General features: G+C 46.5%; 1 protein-coding gene across 5 annotated transcripts in view; it reads right to left on the reverse strand.

Annotated features, from left to right (window-relative positions):
• The window catches only part of KLHL3 (kelch like family member 3), a 115,393-nt gene that overhangs the window by 28,979 nt on the left and 68,279 nt on the right, over positions 1 to 18,135 (reverse strand). For all 5 annotated transcript variants that reach the window (XM_037060984.1, XM_037060975.1, XM_037061006.1 and 2 more), the window contains 2 exons: positions 5,717 to 5,833; positions 1,628 to 1,777 (listed from right to left, as the gene is read on the reverse strand). In XM_037060984.1, coding sequence (XP_036916879.1) covers positions 1,628 to 1,777; positions 5,717 to 5,833 — 267 coding nt within the window. The remainder of the gene's footprint in view (positions 1 to 1,627; positions 1,778 to 5,716; positions 5,834 to 18,135) is intronic.

Raw genomic sequence — 18,135 nt, forward strand, 5'->3', positions numbered from 1 at the left:
ACTCCATTTATCTAAAAGTGTACATTGTTACTTATTTGTGAATTTATGCACAGAGATATGTCTGAAATTAAATTCCCCAAAATGACCGCAGTGATTGTCAGTGGGTAGAGAGATCTCAGTTGATTTTTTAATTTATTCCAAAATTGCAATATCCTTTTAATAACTACAATGAGTACATATTCCTATAATTAAAGAAAACTAAGTTATCTTCATTTAAAAAATATGAAGACGTTTCAGTGTGATAGTTCAACAAAACAAAGCAGTAAGTCAAGTGGCCCGTCGGACGGAGGCCCCGCCCTGCGGCTGCCCCTAGTGGCCAGCACTGGGCAACTCGGGAGGTGGGGGGGGGCGGGGGGCGGGGCGGGGCCGGGGAGGCAACACTCTCAGGTTTGCAAAGGCGGAGCAAGGCACCGCACAGCATGGTTTCAGAGAACAGGTATGGAGGGTGCGAGGTGTGCTGTGTTGACTTTGGCCAAATCACTTAACTTCTCTGTCCCTCAGTTTCTTCCTTGTAGAACTCAGATAACTGCCTTTACCTTATGGGGTTGTTGAGGATGAAATCAGAGACACCTTCAGCTCACTGCTCAGCACATAATAAGCACTCAACAGATGTCAGCGCTTGTGCTATCATCTGGGACATTTGTAACCTTCGTTCACATTACCACCACTATATTCTTTCCGAGTCAGGCTCACAAAGCAGAGAGAGGAACCGCGGACCTCGGAGAATCCAAACACCTGCCCTTCCTGGAAGCAGCAGGTGAGGAGCACAGCCGGCAGCGGAAAGAAGAGGAGGGCAAAGCAGGGGCTGAATAATTCCCCGGTGCCGCCTGCAGTGCAGTCAGTGAGCCAACATGACTCACTCCTCTCCTCCCATCCTTCCTCCTGGGCCAGGGGGCACCTTCCCACACACTACGTGTGTCAGGGTCCTAGGAAGTCTCCTCAAGTGCCAAGCCAGACAGGACGTTAGAGATCACCTAGTGCAGCACCTTTCATTCAGCAGGCGAGGGCCCTGAGGACCAGAGAGGGGAGGAGACTTGCAGGCAGCCAGGGCTTCCAATACCCTGCACAGACTCTGGAACATGGAGCCCCCTCCTAAGCTCATCCTTCCCTTCCCCTGGCTCCGCCCTCATAAGGTCTCATTCCCCTCCCCCCATTCCCATCTCCTGCTTCATTACCTGTCAGACTCCTCTGGCAGCCCTAATTGTCCTATGGCTTTGTGGTGAGGGAAGGAACCAGACTAGAATTGTTCTGACTCAAGAATGGCCTAGAAAGAAGACTGTGACGGCCATCACTGAGTCAAAACCCACAACGCCATCCTGCCGCTTCCAAAAGCAATATAGCTCAAACCGTGCTGCGGAACTAGAGACGGGGAGAGGGAAGAACTCTAAGGTGCTCGCATTCCTCCCTGGTGACACTGGAAACTACCTTGAAACTTTAAAAACAGGAAGAACCCCAAAGAGAGAGGTGCCAGCAGATTCAAGAGCAACCAGAAGACTCTAGCTCTTAGGTGAGAACACAGTGAGGATGCAGGCAGCCAAGGATGAGGAGACGGTGCAGAGGCAGGAGTGAAAGGCCACCTTCCCTGCACAGAGTCCTGACTCTTGGCAGTGACTGGGCTGGGGCTTACCTTGGGTAGACTGACGGGAGTCCTGGGCTTGGTCCTTGGGTTCTTAATCAAGAGCCTCTGATCCAGAGGGAGCAGATGATATTTCATGGCTTCGATGAGGAAGTCCTTACAGGTATTGTTATTCTTTATCAAAGCTTCTTCTTCAACTGTCTGGAGGTAATAACCCACAGATGATCCAGGAGCAGAGCCCGGCCACATCTGCCGTGCTGCCACCCCAGGCTGTCATTCCGCACTCCCACACTCCTTCATTCCCACACCACATCACCTCAGACCTCAGGAGAAAGGTCCACAGAGTTACAACTTGGTGGTCACCTCCTGCATTTCAAGAGCACTGAGGAGTATGTGATGAAACTCAGACATCAAACAGACAGGGATACAAAGCCCAGCTCTACCACCTAACTCCTCGGATCCTCCGTTTTCTCATCTGTAAAATGGGCCCGTTAAAGTTGCCCACAACCTCACTTCATTGGTTCACTCTGAAGCTTAAATAAGATTATGTAAAACAAAGACAAATAGTCCTGAAAGCCCTTTTCCACATTCTGCCTGGTCTGAATGCACCATAATGTTTAGGGCAAATGGTCAGATATTTGAGAGGAAGAAAGCAAGGAAGAGGGAGAGAGAGAAATCCATCAGCCAACCTTTGGAGGCATGAAATAAAATAAGGTGCCTATCAAGGAGAAGAATTCACCTCGGCTGGTGTGGCTCAGTGGACTGAGTGCCAGCCTGCGAACCAAAGGGTCGCCAGTTTGATTCCCAGTCAGGGTACCTGCCTGGGTTGCTGGCCAGGTCCCCAGTTGGGGGCATATGAGAGGCAACCACACATAGATGTTTCTCTCCTCTTTCTTCCTCACTTCCCGTCTCTCTAAAAATAAATAAATAAAATCTTTTTTTTTTAAAGAACTCATATCCATATTCTTAAGTGAAATCCTCAAGGAGAAAACTGGCCAGCAATGCACTCTGTAACAGAGCGGTGACAGCGGAGAAGAAAAAATGTCCTTCCCAAAAGCCCCACCTGCTGACCTCACCTTGGACCCCATCTAAGCTGGGACAATAACTTCTTCACCTCCTACTTCAGAGTTACAGACTTAAGCAGGTGTTCAGCAAGTGTCAACCTAAATGTCTCCCTGGCAAGGCCAAGGATGAAACCATCCTGGTGCTCTGTCAAATCTCCACGGTTTGGTCCAGGTCCCACTGCCACGTGGAATGCCTGGAAGGGCTAGTGTGGTCTCTGGGGGCCACTCCATGTCTCCTTTGCACAGAGCAGTGTTTGGAATCTGTTGGGAAGGGTCAGTTCCATTCAAGAGCTAACTGACTGAATGTCTTCTGGTTGGGCAGCCCAGTGCTGGGCCCCAAACAGGAAAATGATGAACAAGACAAGGGTGCTTGTCCATTTGGAGAATGAGGTGGGTCCTCTGTACCACAATTATCTCAGCCCTCAAGCTGATCACGCACAAGGCGTGACTGAGCCTCTCCCAGGTCCCCACCTGTAACCAGGAATGAAAATCTGGCCATCACCTGCTGGGCAGCTTGGAGCCAGCAGGGAAAGAAGGATTGGTAACCTCTAGGCACTTCCTTCCCCAGAGATGATTCCCAAGAACACTTCCAAGCACGCTCTGCTTTCTTAAAAGGTGTTTCTGCCCTCCCACTAAGAGACAGAACCAGGTTGGGACAGATCATAAACTTTCAGTTTATGAAAAAACACCAGCGTCAGTTAAAAAAATTAAAAGGGTAAGAGTGGATTCCTAAAAACATTTGGGAGGAAAGAGAAATGCATAAACAGCTGCTTCGTCCAAAGAACTCACTCAGCATGAATGAAAAGCTCCCCTAGAGAGCACTTCATGGGTACAGAGTCTCAATCGGAGGTGAGGAAAAAGCTGTAGAAATGGATATGGTGATGGTTGTACCCCGCGGAGCATGTAATTAATACCACTAAATTATGCACTTACAATGGTAAAAACGGGCCCTGGCTGGGTAGCTCCACTGGGTAGAGCCAGTCACTGGCCCAATAAACAAGGTTGTGCGTGCAATGCTCAGTGAGGGCACGTACCAGAACCAACCGGTGAGTGAAAACGCATCAACAAGTGGAGCGACAAAGCGATGTTTTTCTCTCTCATTGATAATTTTTTAAATGGTTAAACTGATGAATTTTATGTTATATATTTTAACACAATAAAATCATTTTAGAGATATAGCATGTTGTATCTTTGTATAACCTTTTTAAATATTTAATGAAAGCTTAATCAATGCTAACTATTTATTATTAACTATTTGGAACAAAACCAAACAAGGAAACACCTCTCTGGAAAGTCAGACAGCATCGGTGCAGGTCTGCCTGAGGCTCCCCCTCCCTCCCCCTCCTCTACAATCAGTCTTCCCCAAAGGGTTACACCAGTCTGAAGCTTCAAGTTCAAATGAGTGTTAATGAAATATCCTTTTTCTCCAGAGTGTTCTGAAAAAGCCCCCTCTTTTAAAAGGGGTCTTACACAACAGTTCTTGTGTCCACTGCCCCTGGCCCCTTCTTCTCCAGACCTAAATCTACTTTGCCATAATAGCCCAGGAACTATTTCCTAATGTCTTTGTTAAATTTCAGTTGTGGACACCTGATAGAGGTTGGGACTAGGGGTCTCTAAGGCTCCTTTAGATTTCTCTGGAACTCAGGGCACAGGCTTCCCTTCCTCCCTGTGGAAACAAGACTGTGCTGGACGCCTAACATCCACTTCTGCCTTTGATGAGTTTCCTGCGGGAGAGTGGGAGGTTTGACTCTGGCACTGGGAGTTCTGACTCCTTCAGGCTTTCTGCATACGGGGCCTTTTCTACAGGAAGGATATGCTGCCACCAGGTGGCAGTGGTACCATTCAAAGTGAAAACTGCAGGGCTCAGCGCCTGCGAAGAGGGCTGAGGTTTGGAGAGCACATCCCTGCCTCCTTAGGCCTACGGACTAGTGTCATGAGCTGAGGGCTTGACAAGGGCTTGTAAGGACACTGTCTCAGCTAGACTCACTGATCACTATTGCAGGCTTCACATGGATTATCTCATTCTATCCCCAAACCATCCTACACAGGCCAGGTGCAATTTTGACCAGGTGAGAGCACCCAGGTTCACAAAGGTTGAGTGCCGGTCCAGTGTTAGATGGCTGGGAGGTGACAAAGCTAGGCTGCTGGGCCGCTGAGCCTCCTCTCATCTCCCCTTCACTCTTTCCATTCCTTCCAGGGATTTGTCAGGGACAGCTGAGGGCTGGCTTACTGCCTCAGTGCTTTGTGTTGTCCATGTATTTAAGTTTTAAATTCTGCCTGCTTGCAAGAGTGTATAATGTCCTTTACTGTACAAATCGAGTCATGAAATGGACAAACAGAATAGTGAGCACTGAAGGTGGCAGCCTGCTTTGCACAAGGCACGCGCGTTAAAGCCAGACGGGCTTGGATTTAAATCCTGACGCTGCTGGTGACGCCAGATAAAGCCCAACCTCCTTCCTAAACCTTGAGGCCCCAATTTGTAAAAAGGGGATTATAGCCTCTGCCCAAGGGTTACGACAAGGACTGAATGAGGACACATACGGCGCCATGTCTCCAGGGGCAGTAGATGCAACGTGCATTCCAGGCACCTGGGAGGAGTCACTGTACACAGTCCCAAATGGGGCTCCAAGTGGCCTACAGCTAAGGCAAACAGGCAACAAAACACTATGGAAAGGACCCTTCTTACCTGGTCTCCTACAATAAAGGCAGCTAACTTTTACCTGGCCCCGTTCCATGGAAACATCTAACTTAATGTTTACAGCTCCCACAACAACCCTGCTGGGCTCCATTATAACTTCCCTTCTAGGGAAGAAGAAATTGAGACCCTAAGAGGTTAAATCAAAACTCCAAGCTAACAAGTAAAAGTACAGCATGGACTGAAACCTAAGTGTCTTATTCTCAAACCAATGTTTTCAGGCCTTACACTACCTCACCTCCCAATTAGCCCAACAGCGGCCCTCGCCCAGACAGAAGGCCCAGAAAGCTCCTCCCCCACTCTGTACAACCAGGGGTGCCCACGGCTACACTGGAGGCCTGGGTAAGCAGGGAAGGGCTCGGCTCCTCACACAGGCCTTACCTGGACAAGGTAATCCCTGGGTAGAAGAGGGAGACGGACATGTTCCATCAGCTTTGCCATATGCTCTAGACGGGTTTCTTTCTCATAATTGATCCACGAAATCACAGCTTCAAATACCTATGGGGAAAATCAACACAGATTACTTTACCAAGAGACAACAGCTTTCAAACAGCTTTCAAATGAATTTCTCAACCTGAGAAGAGGGGGGGGAAAGCTAAAGTCATCCAAAATGTGTTCAACTTAAAGGTCAATATTTAAAATAAAACAAAAATAGAAAATCTTTGCTTACTAGCTGATGTGAGTGATCACACACACGTTATGATAAATCTGCCATCCCAAATGCAGAATCATTGAGGTTCATTGCAAAATACAAATCAGTTCCAGTAACAAGGAAAATGGGGACAGACTCACAGATGGAGAGCAGGATGACAGCTAGTGTGGGGGGTGAGGAATTGAGTAAAAAGGAAAAAGGACCCACGGTCATGGACAACAGTGTGGTGAGTGTTGGGGGAGGGGAGTATAAGAGGGCTAAACGGTAATGGAAAAAATACAATAAAGGTTAAATCAATTTAAAAAATTTTTTAAACTATACAAAAAAATCAGTTCCAGTAGTTATTTAAGAGTAGACACGCAAAGTAGCAACTCCGAGGCAATTTGATAAAGACTGCCCAGGAGGACCGGAAGCCCGGGGGGCGACGTCACCATCCCGCTCATACACAACCCCTGCCCTCTTTCCTCTCCTGTGTTCCGCTAACACAGAATAAAACAGTGAGAATACCCTCTGCTGAAAGCTGGCGGTCATGGTGAATATGACACTGAATGACAGAGAATTTCTGGCACTGAATGGCAAAAATTTCCCCTCGGGTTTAACCTCTCCTTTGAGGAGAGGTTTCATTTCTACACAAATCAAAACTGGGTTTGGAACCAAAAAGGAGAATCTATGGTTTGGGTGTTTGCCTCACTCGAGGACAAGTCCAAATGCAAATTCTGCACCCCCATGCACAGAGACAGACAAAATTCAACGTGACTAAGGCTGTGGGAAAAACAGCACTGTTTGTGGAAACTTAATTAATGTGGCTTTTTAGGGGGAGGGAAAAATCTGGCAATATCAATCAAAAATTTAAATGTGCATACTCTGACAAAAAAATAATGCTTCAAAAGTGCTAACCTACAAAAATATTCACAAAAATGGTGTGAGAATGTGTTCCAAGATGTTTAGGAAATGACCCAAAGTCCACTAGTGGAAAACTTATTAAAGTAGTTCCATACCCTGGAATATTTTCAGCTGTTAAAAAGAATAAAACAAAACATCACATGCCAAAAAGCAGGAAAGTGCTCCAAGGTTAAGGAGACGTGACAAATGGACACAGAGCCTAATAGACGGGGCTCTCATTGTCCACATTCCGGGCAATTTAAACATCAAAGAAACAGCGAAGAAATCCGATCAGAGCTGCTGGGGCGGGCAGGCAGTGGGGGCGATGACCAGGGAGGGGCCAAGGAAACCGTGTGCTCCAGTCTGAGGGGGGCAGTTATGTGGGTGTATGCATTTGTCAAGGCTACTCGCACTGCACCCTTCATATCTGCACATTTCTCGGTGCGTATATCATACCTCAACTTCTAAATATCCCTAGTTAAAAGAAAACAACAGTAATGGATGAATGAATAGAGAAGAATCTAAGAGTCCATAAGAATACTCAAAACCAAAAATAAAAAAGTGGGAAGGACTCTTCTTCACAGAAAAATGCCTGCTAATGAAAGGAGAGGGAATGACAGAATTAGAAAAACATCATTTTGCAATCACCGGTGTAACATCTGATTCAGCAAAGATCATCCATGGATATGAAATAATTGGGCGAGAAGTTGTTGGGGCACAACACACAGTCCCGGTTCTCAGAGTATCACCTCCATGGTTATTTATCAATTACATGGGGTGGGGAGCCTCAAATGGGGGAGCTGACAGATACCACCTTTAACAAGAGACCAAAGCTACCCCTACCCATAGTAGGACACACAAATTATATTCCTGATTGTGATTTAATGGGAAGAACACAGTATCCCCTACATAGTATTCTTCCTAAAATGTTTGACCTGGAGCAAGGACACCATCAGACAACTCCATATTTGGACCATTCTACAGGACAGCTGGCCTGGATTCTTCAGAACCATTAATAGTATGAACGGGGGCAGGGACAGTCCTGGATTGAGGGGATTCAGAGACAGGAGAATGAAATGCAGTGCATGACCCTTGCCTGGATCACAGATTTAAAAGAAACGGTCATAGAGGACGTTTTCAAGACTATTAGGAATTTTGAATACCCACTATATATTAGATAATATTATAGTATCAATGTTAAGTTTCTTTAGTATGGTAATGGTTTTACGGCTGGAAAAGGGAACTTCCTTGTCCAGGAGGTGCACGCTAGAACATTTAGGAGTGAAGTGTCATGATCTCTGCAATTTATTGTCAAATGCTAGAGTGAAACAGAAGATCAAGTATGTAGAGAAAGAAAAAGAAAGCCAATGAAACAAAATGTTAACAACCGGTGAATTTAGGCAAAGAGCATATGAAAGTTCACTCTTTCAAACTTCACCACAGGTTTGAGATTTTACAAGATAAAAAGTGGAAGAAGGAATAAATGACATTCTAAGGGAAAAGGAAAAATACTACAACAAAAGTCATAATGTGGCATAAAGTTAAAATAAAAATTCTATTTCCCCAGGAGGGAGGGCTCGCTCTACTTTTTCTTAACCTGACTATAGTTTTTGTGTGTATTGATGTGTTAATGATGCCTTTAAAATGCTTGGACCTATTTCCGAAATACATACTTAAGTCAGGCTGGGCGTACTTGACTGACCAAGGAATCCATCAGAAAGGAAAGGGAGGGAAGAGAATAGAATGGAACAGAAGGCGCAGGGTGCGTGCACAGTTTGCTCCAGATCTGTATAAAATCGCCTACATAGGCACAAACACATGCAGATACACACCACGGAAATCCCCCTTGTCTAGTTCATTTTTTGAAATTATTAACTCTCATAGAGTAATATCCCCTCACCCCCACAGTATTATATTATGAATAACTGTGTTTCTTCGACTAACCCTTAAGATCTTTGAGAACTCGGACCTTGTCTTATTTGCTGGCACATAATACACAAATATTTTGTTAATGAATGAGTGGACAAATGAGTCAAAATGTAAGGAGGCAGTGGAACTTGCCCAGGCTGGAGCAGAGGGCAGGACTGAGGGGGTGGGGGCTGGAATCTCAGTGGAGGGGGCAGAGCCAGGCCACAGACCAAAGGATCCTGGAGAAACCTGGCAGTGCTGTGTTACATGGTGGGCAGCCATGGCCCTCTCTGCCTTGTGTTGGGGTTATCCTCACTTCCTCCTACTCCCCTCTACTAGACTGTGACTTTTTGCAGGATGAGAAGTGTATGTTCTCTGTCTCTGCACCTCCTGCTACCCAGGACCCTGCCAGGCACAGAGCAGATGGCTGAAGGCTTCGCTAAAGAATGAACTGTAGCCCTGGCTGGATAGCTGTGCCAGTTAGAGCACTGTCCCAATACACCAAGGTCGTGGGGTCAATCCCTGGTCAGGGCACATACCAAGAATCAAACAATGAATAAATAAGCAAAACAACAAACTGATGTCTCTCTCCCCCTCCTCCTGCCTCTCTCTAATCAATAAATAAATTTACGAAAAATGTTTTGAAGAACGCACTGTAAGTCCTCGAGTAGGTGGCATTTAATGAGCACACCCTTCCCCATCAACCAGCTTCGTCTTTGTTATAAAAGCTGAAAAGCAAGCTGAGTCTAACGCAGTCGATATTTAACCTTATCTTTATTTTTGGCTTGACTTGTTGAACTGGTTCCGCTTAGCTGCACTGTTTACCTACTCAGCCGTGAAAGCTACAGCACTAGGCAACACCGATGACCTTCTCAGCAGCCAGAGGAGGCCACGTGTTTTTTTCATTTAGACTTCATGCTTGAAAAATAAATTTTCAACTAGCATTAGCCTTCAATTATGCCTAAAGTCATTCCCCAAAGCTCCTCCCATCAAGGGACTGGCCAAGCAAGGGGGCAACAAGTAACAGCAGCTGAAACTCACCAAGCGCCATACCCTGCACCCCATTCTTCAGAGACACCACGTTCCTGGAGTCTCCTGAGAGCCCAGTGAGCAAAAATGCTCCTGCCGCTTACTAAGTGACTTGGCCAAATCCAGAGCCAGAACTCGGCAGGGCTAAGGTCCATGAGTTCCCAAGTCCAGGGCTCATACTCTTACCCACCACTGCTCTTGGCTGCCTCTCCAACGTCTGTAGTAGGGGTTGGCAGACCAAAGCCGAAAGGCCACATTCAGCCTGCCACTTGTTTTGTCAGCAACATTTCCCTGGGACACAGGCACACTCAGTCATTTATATACTGTTTGTGGCTGCTTTCGTACTGTAACAGCAGAGCTGCATTGAGACTCTATGGTCCACAAAGCCTAAAATATTTATTCTCTGGCCCTGTATGGGGGAAGTATGTCAACTCTTGGTCTATAAAGTCCGAGCAGAAGCCCTGGCCAGGTAGCTCAGTTGGTTAGAGCATTGTCTTGATATATTAAGGGTTGCAGGTTTGATTCCAGGTCAGGGCACATAAAAAGCATATGAGAATCAACCAATGAATGCATAAAATAAGTAGAAAATTGATTCTTTCTCTCTCCTTTCCCCCTTCCCTCTATCTCTCTTAAATCAATTTCTAAAAAAATCTAAGCAGAGACACCACGGTTTCAGTCATGGAACATGGTGATATCTACTCAATGGAAATACTTTCCATGGGTCCTGTGATGAAATAATCAGCCACCACAAGGTGCTTAGGGTTCCACTTTTAAACAAAGAAATAGCATCATTTCCTCACTGCTTCATATTCAAAACCAGTTTATCCAGTGCTACAAGGTCGCTATGTGGGAAGCGGAGAAAATTGGATTTTATCATCCGCCACTCACTCTACTTCCAATGTAAGCACAAGCCCTGGCCAGAAAGCGGTAGACGGGCCCGTCCTCTACCCCATCCCTCTGGTCACACAGGCAGCCAGGCCACACTGTACCCGCACCCTGCAGGTGGAGTGGGGAGCCCTGGGGTACTTCGCCCCACTTTGAGATGCATTCTGAGAGTCAAGAAGGGGGACTCAAGTCAAAACAGACAGGGGAGTGACTGGGCAAAGTTCAGTTAAGGGTGATTCTCAGCAAAACACAGGAAGGGGAAAGAAGTTAATTTTGACATTAGGGAAAAAACTAGGTTCCTACAATGGACTGATTTGTTACTCAAGATTTGAGGACTAACTTTATCACTAATGGTCACAGTGTTAGGCATTTTACATGCATGATCTTATTTAATCTGCCAAAAACTCGGTGACGTAGGTATCATTGTTCACATTTTATAGATAAGGAAATAGCCTCAGAGAGGTCAGTAACTTGTCCGAGGTCACACTCTGCCAGGCAGTAATGAATCAGGGATATGAACTCACCTCTAATTCCAAAAACCCAAGTTCTAACTATAAGCAGTATTGCATCTCAGAGGCACAATTTGTTGAAAAACCTAGGCATACTGTTGAGTTGGAAAACTACACTCCTAAACCCATAATCCCAATCACGCTCTCCATGCCCTCCCCGGTCACCCCCACTAGGTAACCTTGCCTTTCCTAGGAACTGAGCCGTCAGCATTGGCCAAATCCACCCCCCAATTTTAAATCAAGAGGACAGCACTTCTGGACGCAAGAGTGATTCTGTCTTCAAAGCTTCCTGAGAGTTTCATTAACTACACCCCACCTCCCTGTCACACACGACACCGGGGCCAGCTGGGAGCGGTGATGTGCCGGCTGGCGCTCTTCCTGTGCGTTTCTCTCCAACCCAGCCTTCAGTGACAACACACTGGTCCTCTGCTATCAGCCTTGGTGGAAATATTTACAACACGGAAATTAGCAACTGAATCAGCAAATGACTCAGGGCTCTTAGAATTTTTTCTGGAGAGGCAGTTGTTAAGTATTTACCAACACAGCACTGGTCAGGAGATTTCCTGGCCTGAAGGCCCCAGACTCTAGAAAACCTACCAAGCTGCACTTATCTTTCTGACAGTTATCATCATCTTAAGGTCTAACAGGGCACTTTAAAAGGTCTTTCTAGAAGTTGCTTCATTTCAGACTCACAGAGACCCTTGCGAAGCAGCTAGAGGCACCTGCAAAAGGGAAGAGTGAGGCAGAGAGTGAGAAAGTGGTCTGCCCGGCGTCACCCCACTGACGGCCACAGGGCAGCGACCAGAGCCACTGGCCTCCGACCCACTCTTTGTCAGCACCCTGCGCCTCTGCTCCACGGCATACTCCCCAGTTTCTAGCTGTACTACTTACTTGTGTGCATATTTGATAAAACCTGCCTCCCCCCGCGTGATTATACGTTCCAAGAAGGCGGGGATCTTGGGTTTATCTGTTTACTCATGTTTCTCCTGTGACTAACACACTGTCTGCCACATAGAAAGCGCTCACGTATTTACTGAGAGAATGAACAAGTGAACCAAAGCAGGAAGGACGGGGCGCGTGGTGCTCTTCCCACAACAGCACACAGCCAAACACCTGATTTCACATAAACAACAAAAATGATGACAAAACAAAGACAGTGACGTTGCCTTGCCTGGAAATTGCTCTTCAGCTTTGCACTACTGCCTACAGCCAGTAAGAAGGCTCTCACTACGATTCTGCCAAGGGTGAGGAAAAGGGCTGAGGCACAATGGTTTGAGAGAGAACTGCCCCTGTCAGTGGCACCAAGCCTACAAACGATGGGGGTGTGACACAGGAATGGAGAATGCCCTCCAGTCTCTGTGACAGACCGCGCTGGAAGGAAACTTCCCCAGAGCTCCAAACCCGTGAAAACCCATTTTAAAAAAAAGATTTGAGCCACACTCAAAAGCAAAAGAGAAACGCCCAAGTACTTTAAATAAAAAGGAATTCAAGTCTGGGAGCTGAGTGGAAGCTGAGGCCAGGATGGCTCACAGGCCCCTGCGATTCACACGAGGGTTCAGAACTCGCACCCTGCCGGGCTCCTCGCGGACCGGGTTACCCCACTGTAAAACTGGGGCTGGATGAACACCGCCCACCTGCCAGGGGAAGGGGGAAGGAAGCTTGCCATCTCCTGGGGCCTGGGAAGTAAAAAACTTCATCTTCACAAAATCAAAATCCCAGGCTCACGCCACATACAGATGTGGGGTTTGAACTGACATTATCCAGTGGTAAGGGAGACACTCAAGACAAAAAACAATTAAAAAAAAAACTGTTTCTAAACCAGTCAACCTGCCCCATAGGGGCACTTCCACGGGCCAGCGCCACCCAGTTTCCCATGGTTATTACACCCTCTGAAGGTGGCCTCACGGTCAGAAATTATAGACGAGTAATGAAACCGACTGTCAAAAGAAAAATCAACAGATGCAATAAACCATAGAATATTTGGGCAACCAAAAAAAGACAGCCTCAAAACCACTCTCTATAATGCGCTCCTGCAAACTCTAGGGGCAGGAGACGTTCTGTCGTAAAGGGGTCCTCAGAGGCCATGAGCCTGGGGAACACCTCATACACATACACACAGACCCCCAAATCCTCCTCAGCGACTACAAAGTTCATTAACATAAAAAAGCTCTGACAAGTCCCACAGTGTCTTAACCTGGTTTCTCTGTTCAGCCTCTGTGTCCTAAACGCATCTGACCTGAGAACTTCACTTTTTTCACCCAAACACCTAGCAACACCTCACAGCAAGGCGGTTTCACAGCGCAGTGGGTGACACTGACCGAGAGAGGAAAGTCCTCTCACTCCTAACCGTCCCCGCGCTTCATTGTCAGCCTCACCTCCCGACACCCGCTCCCGCAGAGACCCTTGATTCTCATCACTCAGTCTACTTTCCCACAGGTAAAACCCAAACTTCCTACAGTTCCTTCAACACGAATAGCTTTCCAAAATCCCAGTCTCATTCTCCAAGGTTTAGCTCAAATATTCCCCTTTTTATAAGTCCTTCCCACACAACAATCTGGGGTAAAATACTCCAAGGTGCTTTCCTGGAACTTTGACTGCAGGCAACCACTTCTCTCAGCCACATACGCATAGGGGCGCTTGCCCTGGGTCCGTCTGCCCACCAGACTCCTAGTGACTCGGCACCACTCACCCCTGCCTCCCCACTGGGGTGGGCGTGCATTAACGCAGAGCTGGGGCCTGGGAGGCACAGCCAGCTTCAACCACGGGGCTGCCTGTTGGTAACATGCCTCAGCTCTCCCTCCTCTGCAGAAGGGAGACGATGACCTCTGCCTCGTGAGTTACAGTGAGAATCGGAAAGTATCTGTGAAACAGTATGCTGGGCAAAAGAAGTCAGCACAAAAGCATATATATACCAGTATCTCATTTATATAAAAAGTTCAAAAACTGGCAAAACTAACGATAAGAAGTCAAAATAGGTGCTATCCTTCTTGGGGTGGGGGTAGTAACTAGAAGGGAGTTCTGGGGTTCTGTTTCTTGACCTAGGTGCTAGTCATGTGAGTGTTTCACTTTGTAAAAAGCTGAGCTGTGCACTTTTAATTTTTATATAATGTGTGAAAGTGGGCAGTCAGGTTAGATTTTTGGTCATAGTGTTGTGGTATTCCACTCTTAGGTGCTCACTGAATCACATTCTCCAAAGGAGAACAGCAAAAAGAGTGATGCTGAAGCAGGGACACCCCCCCCTCTGCCACCCACCCACACACACACATCATCGTCTGCAGGCTGAGAAGTTGGCAACCTAATGCTGACCTCAGAGGAAGGCGGGGCTGCCAACTGCTCCGCCTAGGCCTAAGATGTACTCCTTAGTCACGTGGTACCACCTAGGCAGCAAGAGTTCAAGCCCAGCCAACTGGCCAAGGAGGTACATCTAACTGCCGCTGGGTGGACAGGCTAGAAATTCGGATGGGAGGGAATGCAACATGAACGATCCTGGGAGACAGGACCCAATCCCTCCTAGGAGATAAGGTATCAGAATTTGGTCCCTGATTTCACTTTCACCGTGTGAGGATGCAGAAAGAAACAGACCTATACTTGACACTAATCTAACTTTTTAAGAGACTTAAACAATTTCTTCCCGACCTGTGTTTCAAATGTGGGCCATTGCCCCACTAGTACTCACTCTGAAAACCTCAATAGTGTCTTATAAGAAAGCATGGAACCCTTAAGGAGTAAAAACATATTTACCAGCTAAAAAAGCAAAGATTCAGGAAAATCCAGTCACCAGCAATTCAGCAGCAGAACTGCACTAGAACTCGGAGGTCATCTCCTTAGAGTGTGTCTGTTCCTGCAGGTTGCTTACCCTCCCCTGGGCCACTGCGGCTGCTCCTGATGAGTCTCTGAGGGGAATATAGGAAACAGGCAACCTGTCCACAGCCTTAGATCTGACTCGGCGCCCCCACCCCACCCCACGCAGAACAATCTGGTGACTGGGAGCTACTTCCTTCTCTGTCTTCCCCCACCTTGGAATGGGCTGGCGAGGAAGGTCCCACAGAAACTAGTGATTTTGTGACTCCTACCAGATGCTTTTGTCCTCTCTCAAATAATGAGAATTTTAAAGCAAAAACTACATGAAGGGAAAACAGGAGAAAAAAGGGCAAAGATCCATGCCCTCCTCTGACCTCAAGTTCCCACATTTTTCCTTATTCTCTGGGAAAATGTTAAAATTATTCCCATAACCTCAGCTGGCCAGGGCAGAGTCCAGCCCTAACCTGTCTCTTCACTCCCTTGGAGAACGCCTGCTCAGCGTTTCCAGCAGGTCTGGGTCGGGCGCTGTGAGCGACACAGAGATGGCTAAGGTACCCTCACAGCCCTCGAGGAGTGGGGGCCAGCAGAGGAGACAAGGCATGGGATTAAGCAAGTGAGAGAGGGGGAAGAGCAGCACCTGAGCAATGCGGAAAGCCCGAACAGGGCTGAGGTTGCTGGGTACACTGGAAACCAAGAGGCCACTACCACCTCTGTCCCTGCAAGGCACCAAGCCTCAGGTCGCACAGCCACCCAGATCAATCTGAGCTCTGCAAAGAGCTTCCCTTGAGAAAGGCCCCAGTCAACAGTTTGTGGGAGCCCGCCAGGCTGCAGGGGACCAAGGACAGAGTCCCCACTGTGAAAATGGTGGAGGGACTTGGTTTCTGGTCCCTGGAGCCGGTGGGTATCTTGACATCTTCCGGACCTTCTCCTTCTCAGCCTTGAAGGAAAGAACAAGATCTTGGCATATGCGTCATGTTCCAAGAAAGTGATAGTCATGAGGACACTGTTATCTGTGGGCTAATGTTCTCAGGATATGAGAACATCTTGCCCTCTTGATAGCTTTCGGGAGTGTACAAACTTTTGTAAAACAACATTGTTCTCAGGCCACTGCAGTTCTGCATATAAGCCAGCAGTTCCTTGAATAAAGTTGCCATTTGCCAGCAGAGCTTATGGTCCTCTCCATTCTTTTAATTAAGTCCCTCGCCTCACCTCGCAACCACCCTTGCTGCAGCGGGCTGCGGCAACAGTTAGCAGTCGTAGCAGTAACAATCATGCCGTACAGTAATAGCACTTCCTGCGTGCTAAGCATTTCTCATGTATTATCTGATTTCAACCTCGGAACAACTCTGTAAGACACCCGCCACCCTCTCATTACTCCCCTTTTACAGATGAGGAAACTGAGACTTAGAGGCTTTTCATCCATTCATCAATTATTTTTTGTGTCTATGAGATGAACCCATACCAGTTTAGTTACCTTAAGACAGACGAAATCCATGACTATATTCAGTGCATACATTCTGGCTGAGAGATATAACTTGCCCACAGTCACCCAGCTTGTAAAAGTGAGGAGCCAAGATCCACACTCAGCCACTCTGACTGCAGAACCTATACTTGCGCACTCCCAAAAAGCAAACCACCTGGGCCTACCATGGTCATTTCTAACCATCATCAACACTAAAATACCACATTTCCTCTATTTTAAGATGCATCGTTTTTTCATATTTTAATATCTGAAATCTGGCTGCATTTTATAATATATGTTGAAAGAAACCTATGAGCTAGGCAAAGAGGTAACGCATAATATGACTGGTATTGCTGTCCACATGTGGATTTAGCTGACTACGGGTTATCTGATTACTGGCTCAGCTGGGTCTTTGTAAATATTAATATGAAATGCAGTTGAATTTTAGCTTAAATTAAGATCCCTGGTATTACTTCAAATGCACTCCAATAAATTCACTTACATAATGCAATATTGAAAGAAAAAGCTATTGTGCACACTGGAGATTACCAATCATATGCAATGTAATTAAAGGGAGTCGAAATCACCAAATCTAGAACAGATCACAGAATTTTCCAAGTCTAAAAGACTAGCATCCAAATAATGAACATCTAATTGTCAAAGGCTTCCAGACATTTAATTTACAGCAACATGTATTCAATTAAGGGGAAATAAAACTGAGTTTTGCCAAAGAGCAAATGCAGGCCAGATTCTACTATACTTTGATAAGCCTCAAAATTATACTGCCAACCTTGAAAGGTATCAGAAAGATCAAGATCATGAATAGTTATTTCCTGAAAAGCAGCACATATCTCTGAAGTTACACAAAACTTCTGAGAACCAACATGATACGCAATTTCATTCATGTGAAAAATTCCTACACTCCAACTCTGATTACATGGAACGAGCAACTTACATGTAAGCAAATGAATAAATAACAGCTGCTATTGATAATTTTTAAGTGTGTAGATTTAATGCCATGCTTCTTTGCTTCTAAAAATATAAAATTAATTCCATGGTTTATTTTACCATAATCAATGGCAATATTGATACCATTACCATCGTCAATAAGTGCCTCAAAATTATGGTAACCATAATGACAAATGCCATTTATTGAGCACCTGTCAAACATTATATTTGCTGTTGTATACCCATTATGTCTAATCCTCACGACATAATGGGCTGTATTCCCATTTTACATCTAAGGAAATTAAGGTTCAAAGAGACCAGTGGTTTCTCAAGGTCACACAGCCAGTAAGCATCAAGCAGAGCGTGGAACCAGGTCTGCCTGAGTCCGGAGTCCAAGGTGCCTTTCCCTGGCAGCCGCCCTGTCCCACCCTGCCCTGGAGCGGTGAGCAGAGATAAGTCCTCCCCTGAGTAAACTTACTGTGATCCCAGAGCAGGATGCGCCAGCACGGGTAGCAGGGTCCCCCTCTCAACGCCACGGCCCCAAGGTGATACAGATACTGTTTTATTACTGCTTCCATTTTTCCAAACTACACATGTGGACATGCTCAAGCAGGCCCCAAACCAACCAACTGCTCCAACGCTCATACAGACATCAAATGACTAGTTCATTCCTTCAAACTGTGCCAATTTGGTAGCACAATCCAGAGAAGACATTAAACAGGCT

Source organism: Sturnira hondurensis, unplaced genomic scaffold, assembly GCF_014824575.4.
Source record: "Sturnira hondurensis isolate 20B ecotype Veracruz unplaced genomic scaffold, ASM1482457v3 Scaffold0001120, whole genome shotgun sequence".
Classification (NCBI taxonomy): domain Eukaryota; kingdom Metazoa; phylum Chordata; class Mammalia; order Chiroptera; family Phyllostomidae; genus Sturnira; species Sturnira hondurensis.